General features: G+C 41.6%; 1 protein-coding gene across 1 annotated transcript in view; it reads left to right on the top strand.

Annotated features, from left to right (window-relative positions):
• The window catches only part of COL13A1 (collagen type XIII alpha 1 chain), a 225993-nt gene that overhangs the window by 23750 nt on the left and 177730 nt on the right, over nt 1-24513 (top strand). The window contains exon 2 of the mRNA XM_032232350.1: nt 6061-6130. Within this exon, the coding sequence (XP_032088241.1) occupies nt 6061-6130 (70 nt within the window). The remainder of the gene's footprint in view (nt 1-6060; nt 6131-24513) is intronic.

Here is a 24513-nt window from a genome sequence, read left to right as displayed (position 1 = left end):
GCCGCCCACTCCCGTTGGGACTCTGGGCGGCTCACAACAAGACAAGAAACATTTAAAATTTAAAATAGAAAATACAATATTAAAATTCCACATCATCCATTCCATCTAAGCGGGGCTGGATATCAATCAACAGCCCCAGGCCTGCCGAAACAGCCAGGTCTTGATGGCTTTACGGAAGGCCGGGAGAGTGGTAAGGGTCCGGATCTCTGTGGGTAGATCGTTCCACAGGGCCGGCGCAGCAAGAGAGAAGGCCCTTCCCCAGGGAGCCGCCAGCCGGCATTGTCTGGTTGACGGCACCCGGAGGAGGCCCAACCTGTGCGATCTTGTTGGTCGTCGGGAGGTAAGTGGCAGGAGGCATGGAGCACATGTCTGACGTGTGTGTGAGCAAAGCCAGCGTGTGCGCACAATTTTTTTGTGCGCACCGAACTGGCAGTAATGCCAGTAACTACCCACCCCTGTCCTGATCCAAGGACAGGTAGAGTAGAGAGGAGACAGGGACAACGCTGGTCAGCTAGATTACTCATAAGGAGGCAACCTCACCTCTCATGAAGGGCTGTACCAGCATAACCTTCTTAACTCTGCCCTGAGGACTTGAGTGTTGCTGGAGCCACGTGCCCAGTTCTGTGCCTTGAGTGCTTGTGCCTTGTATCCTGGCCTGTTTGACTCTTGGACTGCTTTCCTGGGCACTGTGTGTGCCCATTGAACTCAGTTGCCCAGTGACTCTTGTTGTGCTGAATTTGGAATCTGGACCTGCACAACAGTGGTGCTTTCCAAGGACTTATTTGGGGTGGTGGTGGTAGATAAACACCTGTAGAACTCTTTGCCCTATGTGTATGTGGGGGAGTAGGGCAGCACACTTTCAGATAAACTTTATTCTACGTTTGTCATTTCTACAATATATTTTCTATATCTACCATGTTTGACCCCCGAAATAAGTGCTTAGCCTTATTTTCGCGGAAGTATTATTATTTTTGAGGTGCAGAAGGCGGCGAGCATGGTCACCTCATGGCTGCTGCTGTGTTGCAATATTTTTGGGAAAGGCTTATTTTCAGGGGTGGTTTATTTTCAGAGAAACAGGGTATAGAGGCATATATCATTACTTACATGATTGATGCTGTTACTATTTTCTTATTTTATTCTTTAAAAGTCTTAAGTATTTTTAGTTATGCTTTGCAACATTTTACAGGTTTACAGTAAATCTTTAACCAGGAATTTTAGTCTTCTACAGTTTTTTTTAAATCATGAAATTGCTTATTGTTGATGTTTCTTATCTATTTCCCACGAGAAACTGTTCTTTGTAATTAATCCAAAACATATTGTAGACATTTCAATATTCCATTTTTATCTGGATCCTTAGTCTGTTTATAACGTTCGAAGATTAAAATCATAGTTAACATTTTGCTGTGTATTTCAAAATCTTTAAATTCTTAAGCTTATGATTCAAAATGTCCTTTTATTCATGACTGAAGACAGACTTACCTAGCTTTTTCAAACTTGCACTTACAAAGGTTTCTAATGATTCAGAAGTAATTAATGAGCAATCTTTGAAAGTAAGGTTTGCAGAGGTGGGTTCCTACCAATTCGAACCAGTTTGGATGAACTGGTAGTAAATTGGCAGCCTGGGTCACGGGAACCAGCAGTGACCCAGGCCTACCACACCCCCGAACCGGTTCTCTCAGTGGCGCCATTGGTGGCGCCATCTTGTTTTTGCCTTCTCCGCATGCACAGAGCAATTTTGGTTGCACTGTGCATGCGCGTGTGTGGGGCACGTCCTTGAGCGAACCGGTAGTAGCAGCAGCCAGAACCCATTCCTGGAGGTTTGTGAACTGAGAGTCTTTTCAAAATCTTCTCCATGGTTGCAAGCAAATGGCTAACCCTGTTGTCCTCTGGTGCTTAAACTCACAGAAAGCCACTGTCCTGCTGTAGTCTCTTTGAAAGGAGCAGCTATCCAGTGCACATGTGGGTGATCTCCCTTCCTCTCCTTATCTGGAGAGATTCCATAAAACCAATCTATTCACTGGTCCTTTGCTTTTTCTACTTTCACAGAGACATCTTCAGTTTGCATACCCTACTAGAAGGCCTTCATCATTGCTAGTATAGAGGATTGCTATTCCATATTGGGCTACCTTTCAAAATCAAAGGGATATTTCAATTCAAAACATCAAATATTGTTTTTGACATTTAAGGCTCTAAATGATTGATCTCTAAGTACATGTAACACTCCAGAACCAATATATTCCACCGTACTTGTCCAAAATCAATATTTTGGAATCGTAAAGAGACCCAGCTCTCAAGAGATGGGATAGGAAGGAACAGTGATGTTTTCCTATGGTGGTCTCAACTTCATGAAATATTGTCCCTCTAAAAGTTAGGCTAGGACAGTGATGGCTAACCTTTTTGTTCTTGTGTGCCGAAAGTGTGCACGCACCCATAATGCAATGCACACCCCTCATGCCCTGCGCATGTGCACACAACCCCCTGTGTTCGCCCTGCCCCACTGCACAGGCATGTATGACACTCCTGCACTCCCCCTGCCCCCTGCACATGTGGATGTGACCTCCTGCGCTCCCCTCACCCCCCGTGCAGGTGTGCACCACCACCCCATGTGCCCCACCCCTGCACATGCACACATGTCTCCTGTATGCTCTCCACCACCACCACCCCACACATGTATGGCAGAGACCCGAAAGCCAGCAGGCCAATGGGAGGCGCACACGCATTCATGGTAGAGCTGACTTGGGGTGGCGGCTCTAGCCACAGGTTTGCCATCACGGGGATAGGAGCATGTCTGGCATTTTTCTGACAACCCGTGATGATAGAGATATGCTGCAGAGCCCTTGGAAGCTGAAGCTGCCCAATGTGTGGTTGACACCATCTGATGTCTATTATGATTGTGGACTATAATTATTGCTTGCATGCTATTCTGATCCCTGCTTGTTGAATATGCTGGTTTTTTCCATTGTTTCTATTTTTAATGCTTTAAAAAAAAAAAAAAAAAACTAAACATCCATTGAGTCATAAGGTGATTCTGGAAGTATGCAAGTGAAATCAATCAACAATAAATTATTATTTTTTTTAAAAAAAATTCATCTAGACCACAAAATTGGAAAAAAGAACCAAAATCAATGTCTGTGAGATTCTGTTATCCCTGTCATGGTTGTCACAAAGGTGCTTTTTCAAAAGACAACTGATTTTGTTGGATTTTTTCATCACAGAAGAAGATTCTTGGATAAGAATCGAAATGTTTTCAAGTAAAAATCCAAGAAAGTCCAGTTGCCTTTTAAAAAGCACTTTTGAGACAACCAAAATTAATGTACACAGTGCTTCACGTAATAACTCACAAAAATAAATTGGACACCTTTCCACTATAATGTGAAGTAAAACATTTTTTTTCCATATCCCCCAAGAGAGTGGGTTGAATTTTCCCAATTCCATGTTTCATTCCCGTTGGCCAAGTAGTGAAAAGAGGCTCTCCAAACTCATAAAATGATTAGGGAAGGAAATATACGGTAAATTCTTACAAACACTAGAGCCCACATGGATTAGGCCAATGATGAACATTTTTCTGCTCAGGTGTCGTGCACGTGCATGATAGTGCACACATGCATGCCCACACCCCTACTGCAATGCACTTCCCTTGCGCATGTGCACACAACTTCCCTGCACTCCCCCCTTCCGATTGGCCCATCGGGCCATTTTTCACCCTCCCCATCCTTCAGGAAAGCCTCTGGGGCCTTGGATGGTGAAAAACGCCCCCAATGGGCCAGTGGTGGGTTCCAGATCTTGTTCCAACTGATACGGTTGGAACGGGCCTGGTGGCGTCTGCAATGCATGTGCATGCGTCTTACCACCTCCACGAGCCTCCATGATGTTGCTCAGCAGCGCATTGCGCAGGTGTTGTACACGCCATGCATGTGCGAAGAAGTGCTGAAGACTTAAAAGACTGGTAAGGAGCTCGGCCGGGCGGGTGGGTGGGCCCTCCAGAGCACTGTACTGGAACGGTATCTGGTGCTCCAAGCAGGCTCCAGTATGCCCGTAACGGGGCGTACCGCCTGCAACTCACCACTGCAATGGGCTTACTTGAAGTTCGGAAGCAAACTTCCAGTTTTCTCATTGGGCCATTGAGGAGGCTTTCCTGAAGACTGGGGAAAGTGAAAACTGTCTCCCCCCACCCTCTGGAAGGCCGAAAATTAGCTGGACGGGAGGCGCATGTGTGCTGGAGCTGACATAGCACAACGCCTTGCGTGCCTTCAGATATGGCTCCGTGTGCCACCCGTGGCACACGTACCATAGGTTTGCCATCACGGTTTTAGGCTGTCTCACTGTAGAAGGTCTTCTCTCAGTTTATGACTTCATGGTGACCCTAAATAAAGCAAGGTAAGATGTGCTTCAAAGCTTCCATAATTTTAACTTCCCTCCAGCTGCTCCAAAAATTAGGGCTATAGAAGCACAAAATGATATAGCTATCCTTAGTAAGGTGTGTAACTTGAAATGGCTGAGTAAATACAAGCGTACTTTTCAAGTAGATAGCTAGTTGAAGTTACAGCTGCCAAAACATCTTAGGGAGATATTTACGCAAGCGAGATTCGAACAGCTTGACACAATGGTCAGCTATGGGCAGGGCCGGATTTAGATGAAAAGAGGCCCTAGGCTATTCCACTTATGAGGCCCTTTCACCTCCCATTTTTAAGTTTGTAAATTACATGTGAGACAATAAAATACATCATTACTGTGATATATCAATATATATCAATATATATAGCTGGCCTCCTGACAGAGGGCGGCTCTGCTCTGTGGCAAAGGCAGCGAGGCCAGCCGCCTCCCCTGCTGCGCTCAGCTGCCCGGCTCAGCCCCCTTGCCCTCACCTGCCTGGCCGCTGGTGGGTTCCACGTCGACGGGGCGGCTACTGGGAGCGGCCGCGCCTCTCGCCCGACAGTCAGTGCCGGGAACGTGGACGGGCTCCCCAACTGCCGCGGCGCTGGAACGATCTTAACCAATACATTTTAATGTTTGTTTATTAGTCATATGCGTAGAATTTCTCCTTATTTTCGGTTCAGTGTTTTAGTGTTCACTGTTTTTAGAATAGTGTAATTTTAATTTTGCTAACAATTTGAATGTAGGCCCCTCTTGATCTTGAGGCCCTAGGCTGAAGCCTAGTTAGCCTATAGGAAAATCTGGCCCTAGATATGGGAGATTCCATTCTGTACCCTACAATGAGCGTCTCTGTAGTTGCGGAGCGGCAAAGGTAGAAGACCTGGCTGACATCCTATTTGACTGTTGCTTGTATAAGGGAATGAGGGACAGGCACCTTGATCTGTATACCAAACAAATGATTCATTAGCATCCCCATATCAAAACAATTTATTTGTGTGGCCAGAACTGGAAAATAACATTTAATGCAGCACAATACTTAAGCAAAAAGGTTCAGTTGAGATCTGCATATGTGGGACTGAGTGGGGTAGATTGCAGGGGTGACTCCGAAATATAATTTTATCATATTTTATCTATATCTTAAATTATTGTATTCTACTCCAATTCCATTTTAAATGGTATTTTATTCCAATTCCATCTTAAATGGTATTTTATTCCAATTCCATCTTAAATTGTGTTTTATTCCAATTCCATTTTAAATTGCATTTTATCAAATTTCATTTTAAATTGCTTTTATCAAATTTTAGCAAAGATTTGTTTTTAGAACTTTGCACTTTGATATGGCCCAAGGGCTAATCAACTAAGACTCAATGTCAGCTTCTCTCCAACTCTTCTAAGTGGGTAATCGTCCTTTTAAACTGCAGTGGCACACAATTGTGGTTCAGACCATACAGCAGAGATGCTGCGTAGAAGTTCCATTAACTGAGCTCTATCTGCTTTCAGTCAAACAGATGTTGAGATTAGAATTGAAGGCTGTTGTCTGTTTTTGACCCAGGAACAGATGTCTCTTCTTCCTTGTAGTTCAGAGCTGATTCCACCCACCCACCCACACAAAACATGTTTTTTAGCAAGCAGAAACCTTTGGCTTTGTGATTGTTAATGTTACTTTCCTTCTCATTCATTTTACAGAGGATAAACTTCAATTTGCCAAGACATCGGGAGACAAGAGATATCTACCAGAGATGCAACTGCCCAGCAGGTAAGAAACAGACATGGTGTATGTGTGGGAGGGGGGGGAGAGATGATGATGATGATGATGATCGCTGGATAGATACAACCCAAGAGCAAACATGTATTTAACAAGGTTGAGAAAATTATTTCTTTATTGGCTTCCATGAATTGTGTTACAATTTTCAGGATAGTGTCTCCTTGGCAACCTCCAATAACAGAAAAAAATAGCACAATAATACAACATATATTCATTCATTCATTCCATGGTAATCTCAAACAGCAAGATAGAAATCAGCCAAGATTTTTTTTTTGGGGGGGGGGATACCTTTGAGGCTTGTCGTTGAATTTCTCACAAATGGGCGGCCTGTTGAAACTCCACAGAAAAGGCATTTCAGTTGTCCTTTCCATAGTGATGGTGTGTCTTTTGTTATAGCTGTACTGATATAATCCTTCTGTCTTAAGAGTAGGGAAGTCTGCAGGGAGGGACAAAAAAAGTCAAGATAGTAGCTGTGACTGCACAATTGAAGCCCCAACTCTTTTTTTTCCATGCATTGATAACCCCGTAAAGATTTGGGCTTATGAAATGTCTTAAAGTACCAACTTGTCTTCCTAAGGAAATGTGGGAATAGTCTCAACATATGGTTACTGCTAACATCAAAAATCAGAAGTGCTGGAGGAGTGGTCTAGCATAGACCTTCCTTAACTCAGGCTAAATATTGTGATTCGGTTTGGGGAAAATGCTATTATGGTTGAAGGAGTAGTTGGTTTAGGAGCCTAAAAGAATAAGCTGGAGAGTATCCAGGAAAGTTTGGGATCAAGATGTCACCCCTCCTATCATCCTTCTGCAAATGATCAGCTAATTCCATTCTTTCTAGAAACTTGGAATTAAGAGAAATGCATGATTGTGATAGAGGTGACTTGTGATGTTTCACTAACTTCTGGACAGTTGACTACCTAGGAGGCTAAAGAGAAGCTTGTCTAGGGATGGGATTCAGCCGGTTCGGACCAGTTTGGGCGAACCGGTAGCTAAGAGGGAACTGGTTCGTTCTGACAATCACATTGGCTCGCCCGTCCTTGCGCATTACTTACCTGTATCCTCTCAGCTGATTAGCAGAGCAGAGAGGATTGCCGCACTTCAGCTGTGTTACTCCCCAAGAAGTAACATGGAAGGTATGTTTTGGTAAAACTGCGCATGCGTGAAACATGTGATCATCGAACCGGTTATTAAATCGGCAGGATCCTACCGCTGAGCTTGTCCATGTGTCTGTGGCTGGACTCTGGTAGCTCTTGATTAAAAAAAGCAGTGAAATGAAAAAAAAAACCAGGAAGGAACATTTAAAAAGAACAAGAAGAAAGCCATGTGATGGCTCCCATGTTCCCAGTTCAGGAATTGAAGATCAAACCACAAAACACATCAAGCTCTTTGCACTTCCTTAGTCTCTTCTGGACTTTTAACTGTTTTTAATACTACTTCTATTATAAGCTACCTTGGAAATATAGCAAAAGGTCAGGGGTGGGATTTGGCCAGTTTGCTAAAACCGCATGCAGAGCAAAACGTGATCACCAAACCTGTTGTTAAACCAGCAGGATCTCACCACTGCAAAAGGCAAATATAAATAAATGAAATAAGCTCTGTGATTTTGTGCATGTGGAACATTTGGTATTATACAAAGAATTTGGAAGCCTAAAAATCTTAAAGAGTGATGAATCCTTTCTCTTCCCCTTCCTGACAAACATGTTATTGATCATAGAAAGATAGGGAACGTCCCATTAATGCAGCACAAGATCCATTTAGACCAGAGTTTGGCTTCCAAAATGGTCACAGGATACCAATAAGGAACACCTATAGGCAAGTTAGATTAAAACTTTCCTCTGTATCTACTAATTTCCCCTAGCCATTGGTATCTAGATCAGTCTTCCTCAACTGTGGCAGTTTCAAGATATGTGGACTTCAACTTCCAGAATTCCCCAGCCAGCAGACCAGCTGGGGAATTCTGGGAGTTGAAGTCCACACATCTTAAAACTCTTAAGGTTGAGAAACACCAGTCTAGAGGCACAAAACCTCTAAATATCTCTCAACAAATAGTAAATGTCATTTCTGAGGGACGCAGTGGCTCAGTGACTAAGACACTGAGCTTGTCGATCAGAAAGGTTGGCAGTTTGGCGATTCGAATCCCTAGCACTGTGTAACCGAGTGAGCTCCCATACCTGTCCAAGCTTCTGCCAACCTAGCAGTTCGAAAGCACATAAAAATGGAAGTAGAAAAAATAGGAACAACCTTTGGTGAGAAGGTATCAGCGTTTCATGCCAGCCACATGACCACGGAGATGTCTTTGGACAGCGCTGGCTCTTCGGCTTTGAAACGGAGATGAGCACCGCCCCCTAGAGTCGGGAACGACTAGCACATATGTGCGGTGGAGGGGGGGGAACCAACCGAATGTAATTTTTAAAAAACTGTAACAGAGCAAAGCACTAGGAATCAAGATTAACGACAAATGGGAAATTAAGCCTTATATCTGGAAACAGAAGAAAATGTATCCCTAAGTGAATATTATATTGGCTATCCAACCATGAAAAGTAAATCACTTAAAAGCAATATTTCTCTTACATTTCTTAAAGTCTCAATATAGATTGAGTCTTGTTTCCATCCCTAGCCAGGATTTTTGTTCGGTAAAAATCAAATTGACACTCTTCTGTTCTCATGTGTATAGTTTTCTTTCATTCTGCATTTAGTACCTGCAGAAGTACTATATATCCCATTACCAGTAGCTTTGACATGCAGAGTAGGTAATTGCCAGCAACAGCAAACATCAAGGGGTCCTAGAGAAGAAAGTTGCACACAAAAAAGGGAGTCCTGGAATAGGCTCAGGTTCAAGAAGAGAGCCAACCAGTTTTGGGAAAGCACATAATAATTCAGAATTCTTAACTGCATCCAACCACTTGATTACTTCCAAACTCTTGACTAGATACCAAGCCAGGAAAGTGGAAATAGAAGGAACATTGGGGGGAAAGTGCTGAAATAGTTGATTTTAAGGGAAATTGAAGTTGAGTGCATCTTGGACTAAAATGGATTCTAATTAACCATTGCAAATTAGACTATAATAAATATAGTCATAGAAACAAACCAGAGACAGGCAGGAAAGTGATGCTAAAGGAAAATGGGGCTTAAAAAGAGGTGAAATTTCTAAAATTGAGGTTATTAAAAGCACAATGGCAAACAATTCTAATAAAAAAAATGGAGGACAGTAGAAAAAAATAGATCATTCCTATTTGTGAAAAGTAGAAAACAATTATGCACATGGGTTATTTCTAAAGACAAGTATCTACTGTATAAAACCTGAATAGTTAAAGAAAATTTGGTTGGGGATGAGTTCAGAGTAACATCCAAATCATGGGTGGGTTGCTGCCAGCATTATTGGTGCATGCACACATTTTGCTCTCTGTGTGTGCACATTTGCAAATAAAAAGGTATGAGTATGTGCAAAACCTTAAAAAATGAAAAAATATAATTTTTACAATGAAAATTATTCTGCACATGCGCAGAACTAAAAAACAAGATGGTGCTGCCATAGGAGAACTGGTTCGGGGGTGTGACAGGCCTGGGTTGCTGCTGGTTCCAGTGACCCAGGCTGCCAAGTTACTACCTATTCTTCTGAACCAGTCCAAACCAGTAGGAATCCACCTGTGATCCAAATTGGGTAGAAAAATGCTTAGCAAATTGGGTTCATGTTGCAATTAAGAGGAGCGTGTGAAAGCATGATCATCAGCAAATTCTTATCAAACTGGAGTGAGGTATCTCATGGCATGCTCCAAGGTCAGTCAATCCCTCCTATATTCATCCTTTGATAAAGAGGTGATGGGAATACTTGCCAAGTTTGAAAATGAAGAAAAGTTTAGTGGGCTTTCTAACATCCAAGAAAATAGGAGTGATCTTGGTTAGGGACAGAAATGCACTAAAGACAAGAGAACAATATTTAACAGCAGTAAATGTAAGAAACAAACTCAAATAAGAAGTGTAGTATGGGCTAACAATATTTTACACCAGGGGTGACAAACTGGACTTCTTTAAGGGCTGGATCAGCATTGTAGTTCTCTGTGGGTCAGGGGCAACAGCAGAGAGATGGGACGGAACCTCCTCTAGCAACCCGCTGGCCAAAACGGGGCACAGGGGTTATGCGCACTGCCCCTTCTGCCTCGTTTTTTGACCTGAATGGCCTCCTGCAACACTTTATTGGCCAATATCGGGTGGGGGGGTCACACTCACAGCTCCCTCGTGCCTCATTTTTGCCCTCCATGGCCTCCTGTAGCACTCTGCCAGTCGAAAACAGACTGAAAACAGCCAAATTTTTGGCCAGCAGAGCACCATGGAACAGTCCTTTGATATTTCCAGGCTGGCCCCACAGGCTGGATTTAAGTAACCCATGGGCCAGAGCCATCCCACATGCCTTGAGTTTGACACCCCTGTTTAAGACTTAGACACCATAGTTGATTACAGACTGTCAGTGTATAAGGCGACTGCAAAAGTTGTTAATGTCATTTTAGGCTAAAATGCAATGTTAACATAACGTAAGCTTCCAAATCATGGACATTTTTATGGAGCCTTGATCTGACTGAATAGATTAATGATTCCTTAACTAAGGAATAAATGGTGGCATTTGTACATAAATAGTCTGTTATGCTTTTTTATATACCATATTGTTTGGACTATAAGACACACCAGTGTATAAGATGCATCAAGATTTTGAAGAGGTAATTAAGAAAAAAATGTTTTTGTCCTCCCTGGCCCACAGGAGCACTCTGCAGACTTTAATGGGGCTGGGAGAAGGCAAAAACAGGCAGAAAGTTGGCTGGTTTTGGCAAAAACGGGGACATTTTTGCCTTCCCCCAGCCCTGCTGAAATCTGCAGAGTACTGCTGGGGGCTGGGGGAAGGCAAAAAGACCTCAGTTTTTGTGAAAAATGACCTGTTTTTTGCAAAAATGGGGTGTGGAGGCGGGGCTTAAGGAGGCCAAAAATGGCTATATTTGATGTATAAGACACACCACCATTTCCACGCTCTTTTAGGGGGGGGGGGGAAGGTGCATCCTATACTCCTAAGAATACTGTATATACATAAGCAGTGCCTTATTATAAGGGGTGTGGGAAAAATCTCCCTAGTTTTCTGGAAAGTAAAACTAAAGAAGTAGAACAAGGCTTGCAGACTTACAAGATTCTATTACTGCAACCATACAATAAAGATAGTATTAGTATTTATGGTTTGTGATTCTTGGGTAGAATTCCTCCGATGTAGACTACCCTGAAGTGCTGACACAGTTCAGCGGAATGGATCATATAGCTACACTTTAGAACTGGATATAGTGGAAATTTGAATAATTTAAATCTTCTTCATGGTGATTATTAAATTAGGAAAAGACCATGGAAACATTTCACTCTTGATTTCCCCCACTTCCACACATACACACACCTCATCCGTCCAATGCCTAAGACACTTAAATACTAGGTCCTCAATCAAACATCTATAGTTTGGTGCAGTGGTAGAATCATGCCGGTTTAACAACTGGTTTGGCGATCGCATGCTTTGTACACTTGATGTGTGCTCCGTGCGCGTGCACAGTTATAACAAAACTTATCTTCCACATTACTTCTGGGGAGTAACACAGCTGAGGGGCAGCATTCCACTCTGCCATGTGAATCAGCTGAGAGGATATAGGTAAGTAAAGTGCAGGAGCAGGCGGGTGGGCCCACCTAATCATCAGAATGAACTGGTTCACTCTCCAGCTGATCGTCCGAGCTACCGGTTCACCCAAACCGGTCCGAACCAGCTGAATCCCACCCCTGGTTTGGTGCCACATTTATAAGTTTGGATTACAACTTTCAGGTTCATATAAGCTACGAATTCTAAGAGTTGCACTCCCAACATATATGGAGGGCATCAAGAGAGTCTATTTGGTGTAGTGATTAAGGCTAGGAACAGAGAGGCCATGAGTTCTAGTCCCGTCATGAGCACAAAGCCAGTTGGGTGACCTTGAGCCTGTCACTTTCCCTCAGCCCCTAGGAAGGAGGCAATAACAAACCACTTCTGAAAAACCTTGCCAAGAAAACGGCAGGAACCTGTCCAGACAGTCTCTGAGAACTGGACATGATTGAATGGAAGAAAAATAAATTGTGGATAGGCTACCTGAGATGAACTCTTGAATGCAGAAAGCATGGTCCCCACAGGCTACCCTGAAGGTTTCTTATGCTATTAGAAGAGTCAACATTTTGTTTGGGAGACAAACAGGCTGACCTTATCTTCCAAGATGAAAATAAATATTTATCATCCCTTATGTTGCGCCATATGTTCCGCCGTTTCTCCAGGACTTTCAGACTCTGGCGATTGTACAGAAAAGCAGAAAGCACCCCAGTTCAACTCAGTAGACTTTTTGAAAGCAGGATGTAAACGCCTTGGGAGAAGCAGGAAAAGATTGCTCCTATCTAGGAATCGTATCTGACCGAAAGGGCCAGAGAGATTGTTTATACATTTATAACCTGACTGAGCAAAGTGGAATGTGTAAAGTACCATATATTTCAAAGTATAAGATGCATCTTTCCCCCCACTAAAAGGGCGTGGAAATATTGGTGTGTCTTAGACACCAAATACAGTCGTTTTTGGCTTCCTGAAGCTCCACCCCTACATCTAATTTTTGCAAAAAATTGAGGTGTTGTTGCCTTCCCCAAGCCCTGCTGAAGCCTGCAGAGTGCTGCTGGGGCCTAGGGGGAGGCAAAAATGCCTTTGATTTTGTGAAAAATGGCCCGTTTTCCACCCATTTTTTGAAAAAATGTGGGCGTTTTTGCCTTCCCCCAGCTCTGCTGAAGTGTGCAGAGTAAGGGGCCGGGGAGGACAAAAAAATTCTTTTCTTATTTACCTCTTCGAATTCTTGGTGTGTCTTATACACCGGTGCATCTTATAGTCTGAAAAATACGGTATGTGAATATGTATATAGCTGTCGCTTATCTCATCACTATAGATAAGAATATGCTGTCCGGGAATTTAAAAAACCGATTGTTTTTCTTGTTTTTATTTATAGACACGATCAGGAAATCAATGTTTCCTTAAACCAGGGAAGTTGACACTACTAATCTGTCTTGCCATGGATAGGTGCAGCCTCCCACTGGGGGTGGAATTTTCTCTAGGGTCACGGAATGTTTAAAGGTCATTGTAAGTCTGAACAGGAAGTCCCTGTGCTGAGACCATGATAATCAGCCATGGTGGTCTTGGCTGTTGCGCTTGCTGCAAAGCATCTTTGGCTACATGGGAGGTTATTGTGAACATGTTATTTCAGATCCTGTAGTTTACCCCGCTCCAGGAGATCCAGGGCTCTCGTATGTTGTGTGACATGCTGACCTCGTTTCCAAAATGATATTTATCAGGTGGTGTTCCCTCCCAGATTTGGAAAGAGTGGAGGATTCAAGCATCAGGCATGCTTGAATGAAAGCATCGTATTCAATGGAAAACCCCGAGGCTTCTTCAAACGTTGACACATTTATTGAGTAGTAACTCTTGCAGGCTAGAGTCCACTTTGTCAGCCGAAGATGGGATGAATTTATTTTTGGACACCATGGAGCTTATGCAACGAAAGGTTCATGACCATCTCATGTTTGTTTTTCTTTAAAAACAAACCCTCCAGTGCTAAATATATCAAAGGAAAAGCAGGAATGGAATACACACATGGCCCAATTTTGCATTGGGAAAGCACTGTAATATTAACAAATCCTTGCTCTCCATGAGTCATTGATGAGAAAAGATATCTGACAAATTCTGGAGGAAATGTAGTAGAAGAAATAATGATATAGTCCGCATAAAACTGACTATAGTCAAATCCTTCTATTCGTGTTTTTGCATGGAAGGGATTTGTTCTTATATTAAAAATCTGGTTGGTGTATGGATTATTTTGAAAACCTAACATAAAATTTGCTAGGTGAAGTTCTACTCAGCCTGAGAATGTGTAAAGGGGTTGTTGCAACTACAGGTAGCTATTGATGTACAACAGTTCATTTAGTGACCATTCAGAGTTACAAGGCATTGAAAAAAGTGACTTTACAGCTGTTTTTCACACTTAGACCATTGCAGCACTCCCCCATGGTCATATAATCAAAATTCAGATGCTTGGCAACTGACTACCTTTGCAAAAAATGGACATGCAGAGGATTTGGGAGGCTTGCAAAGTGCTCCTGAGGGCTGGCGAGGGCAAAAAAGAGCAAAAAATTGGCCATTTTTGCCCTCCTCCCAGCCCCCAGGAGCACTCCACAAGCCTCCCAAAGCTCTGCATGCCTCCCTCCTTTTTCTTTTTTTGCAAAAAAATTAAGTATGTAGAGGGTTTGGGAGGCCTGCAGAGTGCAAAAACTTTTTTTTAAATTTACGTCTTCATCGTGGTGCGTCTTATACTCCGGTGCGTCTTATAGTCTGAAAAATATGGTAATAACAGTTGCAGTATCCCAGGGTCATGTAAATCCCCTTTTGTGACCTTCTGGCCAATAAAGTCGGGGGGGGGAGCCAGATTGACTTAACAACTATGTTACTAACTTAACAATTGCAGTGATTCACTTAACAGCCATGGCAAGGAAGATTGGAAAATGGGGCAAAATTCACTTAACCACTGTCTCGCTTAGAAACAAAAATACTGGGCTCAGTTGAGGCCATAAATTGAGGATTACCTGCATTCACCCAGTTATATAATGCCAAAAATCAATTTTGTCTGCTATTTGCATTAAGAAGGAAATTGCCGTTAATGCAATTATAGTCATCTGAGATAAGTTGCTCATTTTTTTGTAAAACTAACATATGGGAGTAAAAGGATTAACCAACTGCAGCCGTTTTAATAGTTCAACCTCTAACCTAACCTCATAGCTACTAAGCAAAATTATTCCAAAGTTGTAAACTTCCAGGATTCATGTTTGTTGACTCTGGAGCTATATAAATTCAAACAAATAAACTCTCCCCACAGTGCCAAGTTTGACTAAAACCTGCAGATCCTTCCCCAATCCATATGTGCCTTTAACATCCTTATAGGCAGAGATGGGTTCCTACCGGTTCGGACCAGTTCGGCCGAGTAGATAGTAACTCGGCCTCCCACGCCCCTGAACTGGTCCTCTTGGTGGCGCCGTAGGGCCCATCATCTTGTTTTTTGCTTCTGTGCATGCGCAGAAGGATTTTTTTAGTACTACGCATGCGTGCATAGCGTACATCAAGTGCATGGGTGGGGGGTGTCCCTGAGCGAACCAGCAGTCAGAACTCACCCCTGCTTACAGGTGTTTGTATATCCTGTGCAGAGTTCCAAGTTCAAAGGAAAAAAGAATTCTGTGGAATCTATGGGCTTGCATCTACCATCCCTTGGCCACTGTTTACACCGCATGGATTTTCTTCATGTAACACAGAATCCATAGTTGAACCCTATGAGAGTGCCTGTGTGTGTATGTGTGTGTGTACCAGTGGTGGGTTGCAGGTTATACGCCCTGGTATGGGCGTACTGGTGCCTGCCCACCCACCCACCTGAGCTCCTTACCTGTATTTGAGCTCTTCAGCACTTCCATGCATGCGCTCGGAACACATGGCGCCTGTGTGACGCTCCGCCAAGCAGCTGGAGGCTCGCGGAGGCATCTCAGGAGGTAAGTACACATGCACACGCTGCACATGTTCATGTGCAAAGCACCCGCTTGCTGAATCGGTTGTTAAACCGGCAGCATCCCACCACTGAAAACAGGGAGAGTAAGTCAGGTAATCACAGTCCTGAGAACCAGCTTCTAGTAAAGAATGAAAACAATACATTCCACAATCTCATTCCTGTCTATTCCCTCTTCCCATCAACTATACTAAAGAAACAGCATAATGAAATAAGAGAAAGTGTGGCAGGCCAAAATTCTAAAAGGAATATAATTGCAGGCCTGACAGGCGGCCTCTCCTCAGAGGAAAAACGTTTCCTGAAAAGAGAATAACATAAAAGTTAACATATAAAAATTTAACCACCTACTGGTCAGGCTAGAAATTTGGCTATCATTCTGAATTCTACTCACACTTTAGGCACAAATAGACTGAGCCAATCACTTTCTCAGCCCTAGGAAGGAGGCACTTCCGAAAAACCTTGCCAATAAAACTGGAGGGACCAGTCTCGAAAAATCTCTGAAAATTGGACAGAGTTGAACAGAAGAAAAACAATTAAACCCTACTTTTTTTTTCTCACACAGTCACTGTCTTAACAGTCAACCACACCTAAAGAGTTAAAACTCAAAAGACAACAGAGCTTTCCAACAAACACCAGAAAGGAATCTCTGCTTTTCAAGCACCATTTATACTTTTTGCAGGTTGTTGTTCAATATGACCATCCCCCAAAAAGAAACAGTTAAAAGATAAAAAGGGAAACACTTTGCAGAGACAAGTGGAAGTTTTGGTGAGGGGGGTGCAAATAATGCAACTAAAAGAGATAAAGGTGATACAGGAGAGAAAGTGCAACACATACTAAAATGGAAAAAAGAGAAATAAGACTTCAAGCGAGCGGAATAAAAGGCAGAATAAAAAAAACCACCTAAAAATGAGATCCTTAAAAGAGTAAGAGATGATGGATAACCAGGAAAAGGTCAATAGAAGAGAGGCATAATAATAGGGTAATTTTTTAGTAAATATATATAATAAGGTAGATCAGTAGCTGGGAATGTGAAAGAAGACAACTTAATAATATCATTAACTTTTAATATAATGTTGGGAATTTAAAATGTTAATGATTGGGGAAGGGGAATTTGTGAGATTTTGGGGGAGAAGAAGACATAGAGTAAACAATTGGAAAAACTGTAAAGTAAGAAGAAATACAGGGCGTACAGTGATGTTAACTATGTGTAAAATTGAATAAGAAATGATAAACAATAATATTGTTGAAGTGGGAATAGCAAAGATATTGTGATAAATGATAGATTTGTTGATGAATTAACAGTAATTAGTTGAAGACAAAAAAAGGTGTTTAGCAATGATATATAAGACTAAATAGATGGGAAAAGACAAAGGATTATATAAAACAGATGAATATTGATAAAAGTGGGAAGATTAGAACACAACGAAACTATGATTATAAATGTGATGTATAAAATGAGACCTGGTCAACATTCTGGCCATAAAGTATGCATGTTGGAAAAAAGAAAAAAATGCAATAAATCTTATATATATATAAGTATATGTATGTGTATATATATGTGTATATGTATATGTATATGTATGTATGTATGTATATAAATATAACATATATATATATATATATATATAATAACATAGGGTATGGCTAGCTCTCATCAGCTAGCCATACCCTATGTTGGGAATCGAACCTGTTCCCAACATAGGGTATGGCTAGCTGATGAGAGATAAATAGCTTGAAATAGATCTATACTAGTCTCCCTTTATTTATTTATCAGCATAAATATAACAAATGTAACAAAAAGGCAACAGTAAAAAATATTGTGTTTCTGTCTGAATGGTCTCTTGTGACGAGCCGAAGACAGAGAGTGGAAGTGTGACCTTCCTCCCATATTTGGGCATACCAGGGGTTGTGACTTTGTATATATATGTATATGTGTGTGTGTGTGTGTGTGTGTGTATGTATGTGTGTGTATATATATATATATATATATATATATATATATATATATATATATATATATATATATATATATATATATATATATATGTTATGTTTGTGCTGATAAATAAATAAAGGGAGACTAGTATAGATCTATTTCAAGCTATTTAGCTCTCATCAGCTAGCCATACCCTTATTGGGATTCGAACCTGTGCTGTGTTACATCTTAGGCAGATGTGTTAACCACTGAGCCACAAGGTCCTCCTCCTTATCAGCTGAAGCCAGGGAGGAAGGTATATATTTAGTGTCACAACCCCTGGTATGCCCCAATTATGGGAGGAAGCTAACAGCTTCCATTATCTGTCAATCGGCTCATCACAAGAGTCCATCACGACAGAAACCCAATATTTTTACTGTTGCCTTTGTTATATTCGTGTTATTATATACACGGCCTATTCTACTTTGCAAATGCAAGGCAACCTCTCCTCCCCATAATTCAATCCAAAAGCTATGCCTATCCATCAGGTAAATAAAGGGTTTGAGAGACTCCTGGAGTTTCAAAGTAGGCACTTCATATATCATATCTTTTCATCTTGTGGTTTGAATAAAACCTGATGTCAGGTATTCTTAGAATAAAAAGCCCTACATCAGAAGTGGTTTGAATTATTCTAAAACTTCACTTTTAGCAAAAAGTGGAGTGGATCCATGGAAAGAAAAAAGGATGAGAGCTTATTATTGCATTTCATCCTTTCAATTATGTTAAAACCCCTTTTTAAGAACTCTTAATTTCATTTCCACACCCCTGGCAAAGTGGATTCCAAAGAATACCAAAGTTTGAGTTTGAAGTTTATTTATATGCCGCCCTTTTCCCTGGGGGGACTCAGGGCGGCTCACAACCCAAGGGGGAGGGGGAGACAAACTTTTAACATATAAGACAATACATAATTAAAAAACACAACATTCATACCATTCGGGCGGGTGACAGTCTTAGCCCCAGGCCTGACGGGATAGCCAGATTCTGAGGGCTGTGCGGAAGGTCTGGAGGGTGGTGAGGGTACGAATTTCCACGGGGAGATCGTTCCATAGGGTCGGAGCTGCCACCGAGAAGGCTCTCCTCCGTGTAGTTGCCAGTCGGCATTGACCGGCAGATGGAACTCGGAGGAGGCCTAATCGATGAGATCTAATAGGTCGCGTGGAGGTAATTGGCAGTAGGCGGTCTCTCAAGTACCAAGATCCACTACCATGTAGGGCTTTATGGGTGACAAGTAGCACCTTGAAGCGCACCCGGAGATCGACAGGTAGCCAGTGCAGCTCGCGGAGGATAGGTGTTATGTGGGTGAAGCGAGGTGCACCCACAATCGCTCGCGCGGCCGCATTCCGGACTAGCTGAAGTCGCCGAATACTCTTCAAGGGCAGCCCCATGTAGAGCACATTGCAGTATTCCAGCCTAGAGGTCACAAGGGCACGAGTGACTGTTGTGAGAGCCTCCCGGTTCAGGTAGGGGCGCAACTGGTGCACCAGGCGAACCTGGGCAAATGACATAATATAGGTGGAACTGTACTGTAGTTCTGCCAAGCAATTTTTAGTAATTAGAATATTATGGGAATTTTAAACCGTTAAAGGTGAGGGAAACTTCAAATTGTCGGTGCCAATATCTATCTATGTATTAAATTAACAGAATTCTAGAATCCCTTTATCAAAGAGAGGTAGAAAGGTGTCAGCTTAAATTCTACCAATTCAGAATTTCACCAACATGTCTGCATATTTGATTTGTTAAAATGTGTACTTGGGAGCTGAAGAATCAGTCTCGTTGACTGACTGGCCTCACTGAAATGATGCAGACCACCACCCATTTAGCTAGAATAGAAATATAATAACAGAGTTGGAAGGGACCTTGGAGGTCTTCTAGTCCAACCCCCTGCTTAGGCAGGAAACCCTACACCAGTTCAAATGGTTATCCAACATCTTTTTAAAAACTTCCAGTGTTGGAGCATTCACGACTTCTGGAGGCAAGTTGTTCTCTGGGCACATTGCGAATATATCTGCTGAATACAACTCTGCATTGATGACAGGAAGGGCATCCGGCCAGTAAACACACAGCTCTGTTCAGTTGCCCAGACTCCACCCCGCAAGGGATTATGGGGTTGTTAAAAGAATGATAGAGATAGATTTTCTCCTGGTTGATCTGTTCTCCACCTAATCCTTCAGGCCTTCCAATGTTGCACCTGTCACTATTATAATTGAGCCTGCCTTTAACATTTTCCAACATTACAGACTTCTTCAGAGAACAAAACCTTTGTGTAACATGTTCAAAATTTGATAATTTGAACCAGGATGTTTCTGACTTGAGTGAGAACTCCGGATTCACTTTTTATTGATCTATTTCTTTCTTGGCTGTCCATGGTATTCTCCAACACCAACGTTAAAAAGCATTAACATTCTTTCCATTCTCCTCCTTCAAAGTCCAAGTTTCATTTTTACAGCATGCCAAAAGGAAAAATGATTGGCTGGTGTGATTCTGATCTGATTCTGGTTTGTGTACATCTAGCTACATCCTGGCATTTCCAATGCTTTCGTATTTCTCGGTGCGGGGAAGGGGGTTGCTTTTAGAATAGTAGAATAACAGTTGGAAGGGACATTGAAGGTCTTCTGGTCCAACCCCCTGCCTAAGCAGGAAACCCTACACCACTACAGAAAAATGGATATCCAACATCTTCTTTAAAACTTCCAGTGTTGGAGCATTCACAACTTCTGGAGGCAAGTTGTTCCACTGATTCATTGTTTTAACAGGCAGGAAATTTCTCCTTAGTTCTAAGTTGCATATCTCCTTGATTAGTTTCCACCCATTGCTTCTTGTCCCGCCCTCAGATTCTTTGGAGAATAGTTTGACTCCCTCTTCTTTGTGGCAACCCCTGAGATATTGGAACACTGCTATCATGTCACCCCTAGTCCTTCTTTTCATCAAACTAGACATACCCAGTTCCTGCAACCGTTCTTTATATGTTTTAGCCTCCAATCCCCTAATCATCTTTGTTGCTCTTCTCTGCACTCTTTCTAGAGTCTCAACATCTTTTTTTTCACCATGGTGACCAAACCTGGATGCAGTATTCCAGGTGTGGTCTTACCAAGGCATTATAAAGTGGTATTAACGCTTCACGTGATCTTGATTCTATCCCTCTGTTTAAGCACTTTAGCGTTGATAACCTTAAAACGTAAGAGCTGTCCACTACTTCAATATCCACAGTACCAGTTCTAAGACTGGTTGCTGAACCTGTTGTCATTAATTTGGTCTTCTTAGTATTCAATCTTAATCTTAAGTTTTTTCATGGATTTCTTTGACTTTCATTCCTGGAGCTTTCATTACTGGAGCAAAAACTTGCATTTTTTAGAGTTGCAGAACATTGGTCTTAGCCTAGTGCAAAGTATTGACATTTCTTCCATTTGAAAACCACACTCATCTTCTTCCAGTCCAGCTTCCCTCAATAATTATTTTGCACACCTTTTGAATAAATAAAGGAGAGTATACCACTTTGTCTTACTTCATTGCTGACCTGCAGCCAAACTGTTTTACTACATTTCTTGCATACTAAACTTTCTTAACCCGTGTATAGGTTTCACATGAGGACAATCAGATATTTATTTATTCTCCCTCCCTCCCTCCCACCCACCTCTCTCTCTGCCTGTCTCTGTCTATCTATCTATTACATTTGTATAGCCACCATTTTATAATCTACTCTGGGCAGCTCCCAATCAAAAGTTAAAACAGCATAAGAGCCTTTTTAAAGCTATAAAACTTCTTGAGATCTCATTGGCTTAAGTTCATTCTGTACCTTGACATGGTTGACACAGTGAAAGGCCCTTCTATAAATTCATCAAGTGCATATTGACCTTTTTAAAAATATTCTTTGGCTTCCTCAATTATTTAGCATCCATCAACAATAATATCTTTTGCTCTTTGGTCTTTAAAAAAAAACAGTTTGAACATCTGGTGTCTCTCTTTCCACACAAGGTTTTAATTTTCTAAGCATTATTTTATTTACAAGCATGTAAAATTAAGGCGATTGTACAATAGTTTGCACACTCTATTGTTTCCTTTCTTTGGCAGTGGTATGTAAACTGATCATTTCCAGTCCTTGACCACTGAAATTTTCTCCAGATCTGTTGGCGTAGTTAGCCTTTCAGCTTGGTAATAACCAGAGTGTTGATGTAATTCCATTTTCTAGGACTAGAAGTTTATTTAATTTATTTACACATCCAATTTAGAGATTGCCCATCTTACTCACAGAGTGAACTCTAGGTTCCAGTAAGTTGGGAATATCTTCTAAAATACCTTCGAAGTTGACATCCCAATTGTACAGAACATTTTCAATTTTTGTTTGATCTTCCTTGAATCAAACACTCTCAGTCCATAGCCCCCTTTAACACACTAGTTCAAGGTCAGAAACTTCTTCTCATTTCAGAAATCTTTAGGAAGACTTTCCTTGTTTTTCTATCTCTGTTTCCACCTTCAATATCTTTAAGATGTCATCGCAATACTGCTCATTGTCTCTTCTAATAGCTTTCTGAAATTCCTTATTCAGCTTCTTCCTAAGACCCTTACCTCTCTTGGCTTCTTGGCTCACCTCAGCAACTTTACTAGGTTGTATAATAAGGTATGGTTATGTGATATCACTTTAGGATGTAGCCAATAAGGTATGTTCATGGGACAATGTTGCAGAGGGCAAGGAAATCCCATCAAATTGCAAGCAACGCCTCCGGAAGCAGGAGATGGACAAAAAGGAGAACCTCATGGACACAAATGCAGAATCCAAACCCTGCCTCACTTTTTTTATAGGCATCATATGAGGCTTTAATCTTGTAGTCATGGCCATACCATGAATGTTTTTCTCCCCTCTGGATGCACCTGTCTGGAAGTACCATATTTTTCGGACTATAAGACGCACCCTTTTTCCTCAAAAAAGAGGCTGAAAATCTGGATGCATCTTATACACTGAATACAGCATTTTTTTTGCCTCCTGAAACCCTGCCCCCTTCACCAAAATGGCTGTGCATAATTTTATGAGGCTTTCAGAGAGTTCCTGGAGGCTGGGGAGGGCAGAAATGAGCAAAAAAGCACCATTTTTTTCTCAATTTTGCCCCCCAGCCCCCAGGAGCACTCTATAAGCCTCCTAAAGGCTAGCCATGCCCTATTTTTGACAAAAAAACAAGCCCGTTTTTTGTGAAAAATGGGCCATTTTTTGCTCATTGTTCCCCCCCCTCCCCCCGGAGCACTCTACAAGCCTCCTAAAGGCTATTCATGCCCTTAAAAAAAACAGGCCTGTTTTTCGCTCTGGTAAGGGGCAATTCTGATGGCTGGCACTGAGCAGTAACTTTTTCAGAACATTTCTGTGAGTTAAATTAATCCTTGGCCATAATTCTTCATGGCTGAGTAGTAGGAACCTTCTTTTTACAAAGCCTGAGGTGAAATGCAACTTGCATGCACTAAATTACTCTACAACGAAACAAAAATAAAACCAATAACATTTTCCTGGAAATGGCTTAAAAACCCCGTGCCTCCTAGCATATCTGCCTGTCTTATTGGGTTTTCATTTTTAAAAGCCATAATTTCCATCTTTCCTTTTTTTTAATGGAACTCAGAGCAAATTTAGAGCAAAACGAATTTTCCATATTTTTAACCAGCATGTGATCTCTCTCCCACCCACCCCCATGAATTGCAGTAGCCTCTAATGAGATTTTAAAGGAGGGGTGTCAAACTAGATTTCATTGCGGGCTGCATCAGGGTTGTATTTGACCTCGGGATGCTGAGGTGGACGCGGCCAGGGTGGGTGTGGCCAGCTTGACATCACTTGTGTTGGGGGTGCATGTGGTAGGCCGAGCATTCTGCCAGCAAAAACGGGCTCCCGATTTCCATTTTCAGGTGGGACAGCCTCTTGCAACCCTCTGCCAACGAAAACGTAGCATAGAAGGGCTGTGCATGCAGCCCTTCCGAGCTCTATTTTCACTGGCAGAGGTACTGTGGGCCAGTCCTTCACTGTTTCCAGGGCAGTTTGCAGATCTAAGCACCCTGGGGCCAGATTCGGCCCATAGGCTTTGAGTTTGACACCCCTGGTTTAAAGCAAAGGATGGTTCAGTGATTCATTCTAAAATGCATGTGCTATCAAGTTTTGACCCTGGGAATCTATGCAAGGATTGGACAAAACACCTGTACAGAGGCATCCCCAGAATGCACCACAATATCACACATGAATATTTACCACTTTTGAGTGGGTAGGTGTTATTGCAACAAATGAAGTGATAATGGATAAAGCTAGATAAATAATTGATAGCGATATACAACGTACACATATGTATTGGTTTGATAACAGGAAATTTGGTATCAATTTTAAATGGTGACCATGAAAGGAAATGTAAAAACTCTGTTATGTATGAAAACTTATAATATAACAATGATAATAATGTAATAATTGGTATAATACTGACATGATAAAAGGGAAATTGGATTAAATTGTAAACAATGATTAAGAAAAGAGATCCAAAAATTTTGTTATCAAACATAATTTTTATTTTGAATGTGTCATAAAGATATAATGTTGTTGCAGGATATTAAAAATAGATAATGGGATGCCATTATGTGGTTTTGTTTTAAATTTTGGAATATTTGTTATAAAAGGACGTTAAAACAACTATAGTCATATGAAGGATGAGGTATGATGATAGTAATACATATAAATATATCAGATGTAAAATATATAATTTGATATGAATCATAGGTGATGACTGTGGAAGGGATGCATGAAAGTTTTTTGTAACCAATTG

This window comes from Thamnophis elegans, chromosome 15 (genome assembly GCF_009769535.1).
Source record: "Thamnophis elegans isolate rThaEle1 chromosome 15, rThaEle1.pri, whole genome shotgun sequence".
Lineage (NCBI taxonomy): Eukaryota > Metazoa > Chordata > Lepidosauria > Squamata > Colubridae > Thamnophis > Thamnophis elegans.
Note: the sequence above shows the minus strand (reverse complement) of the source record. Positions and strands in the feature narration are given on the sequence as shown.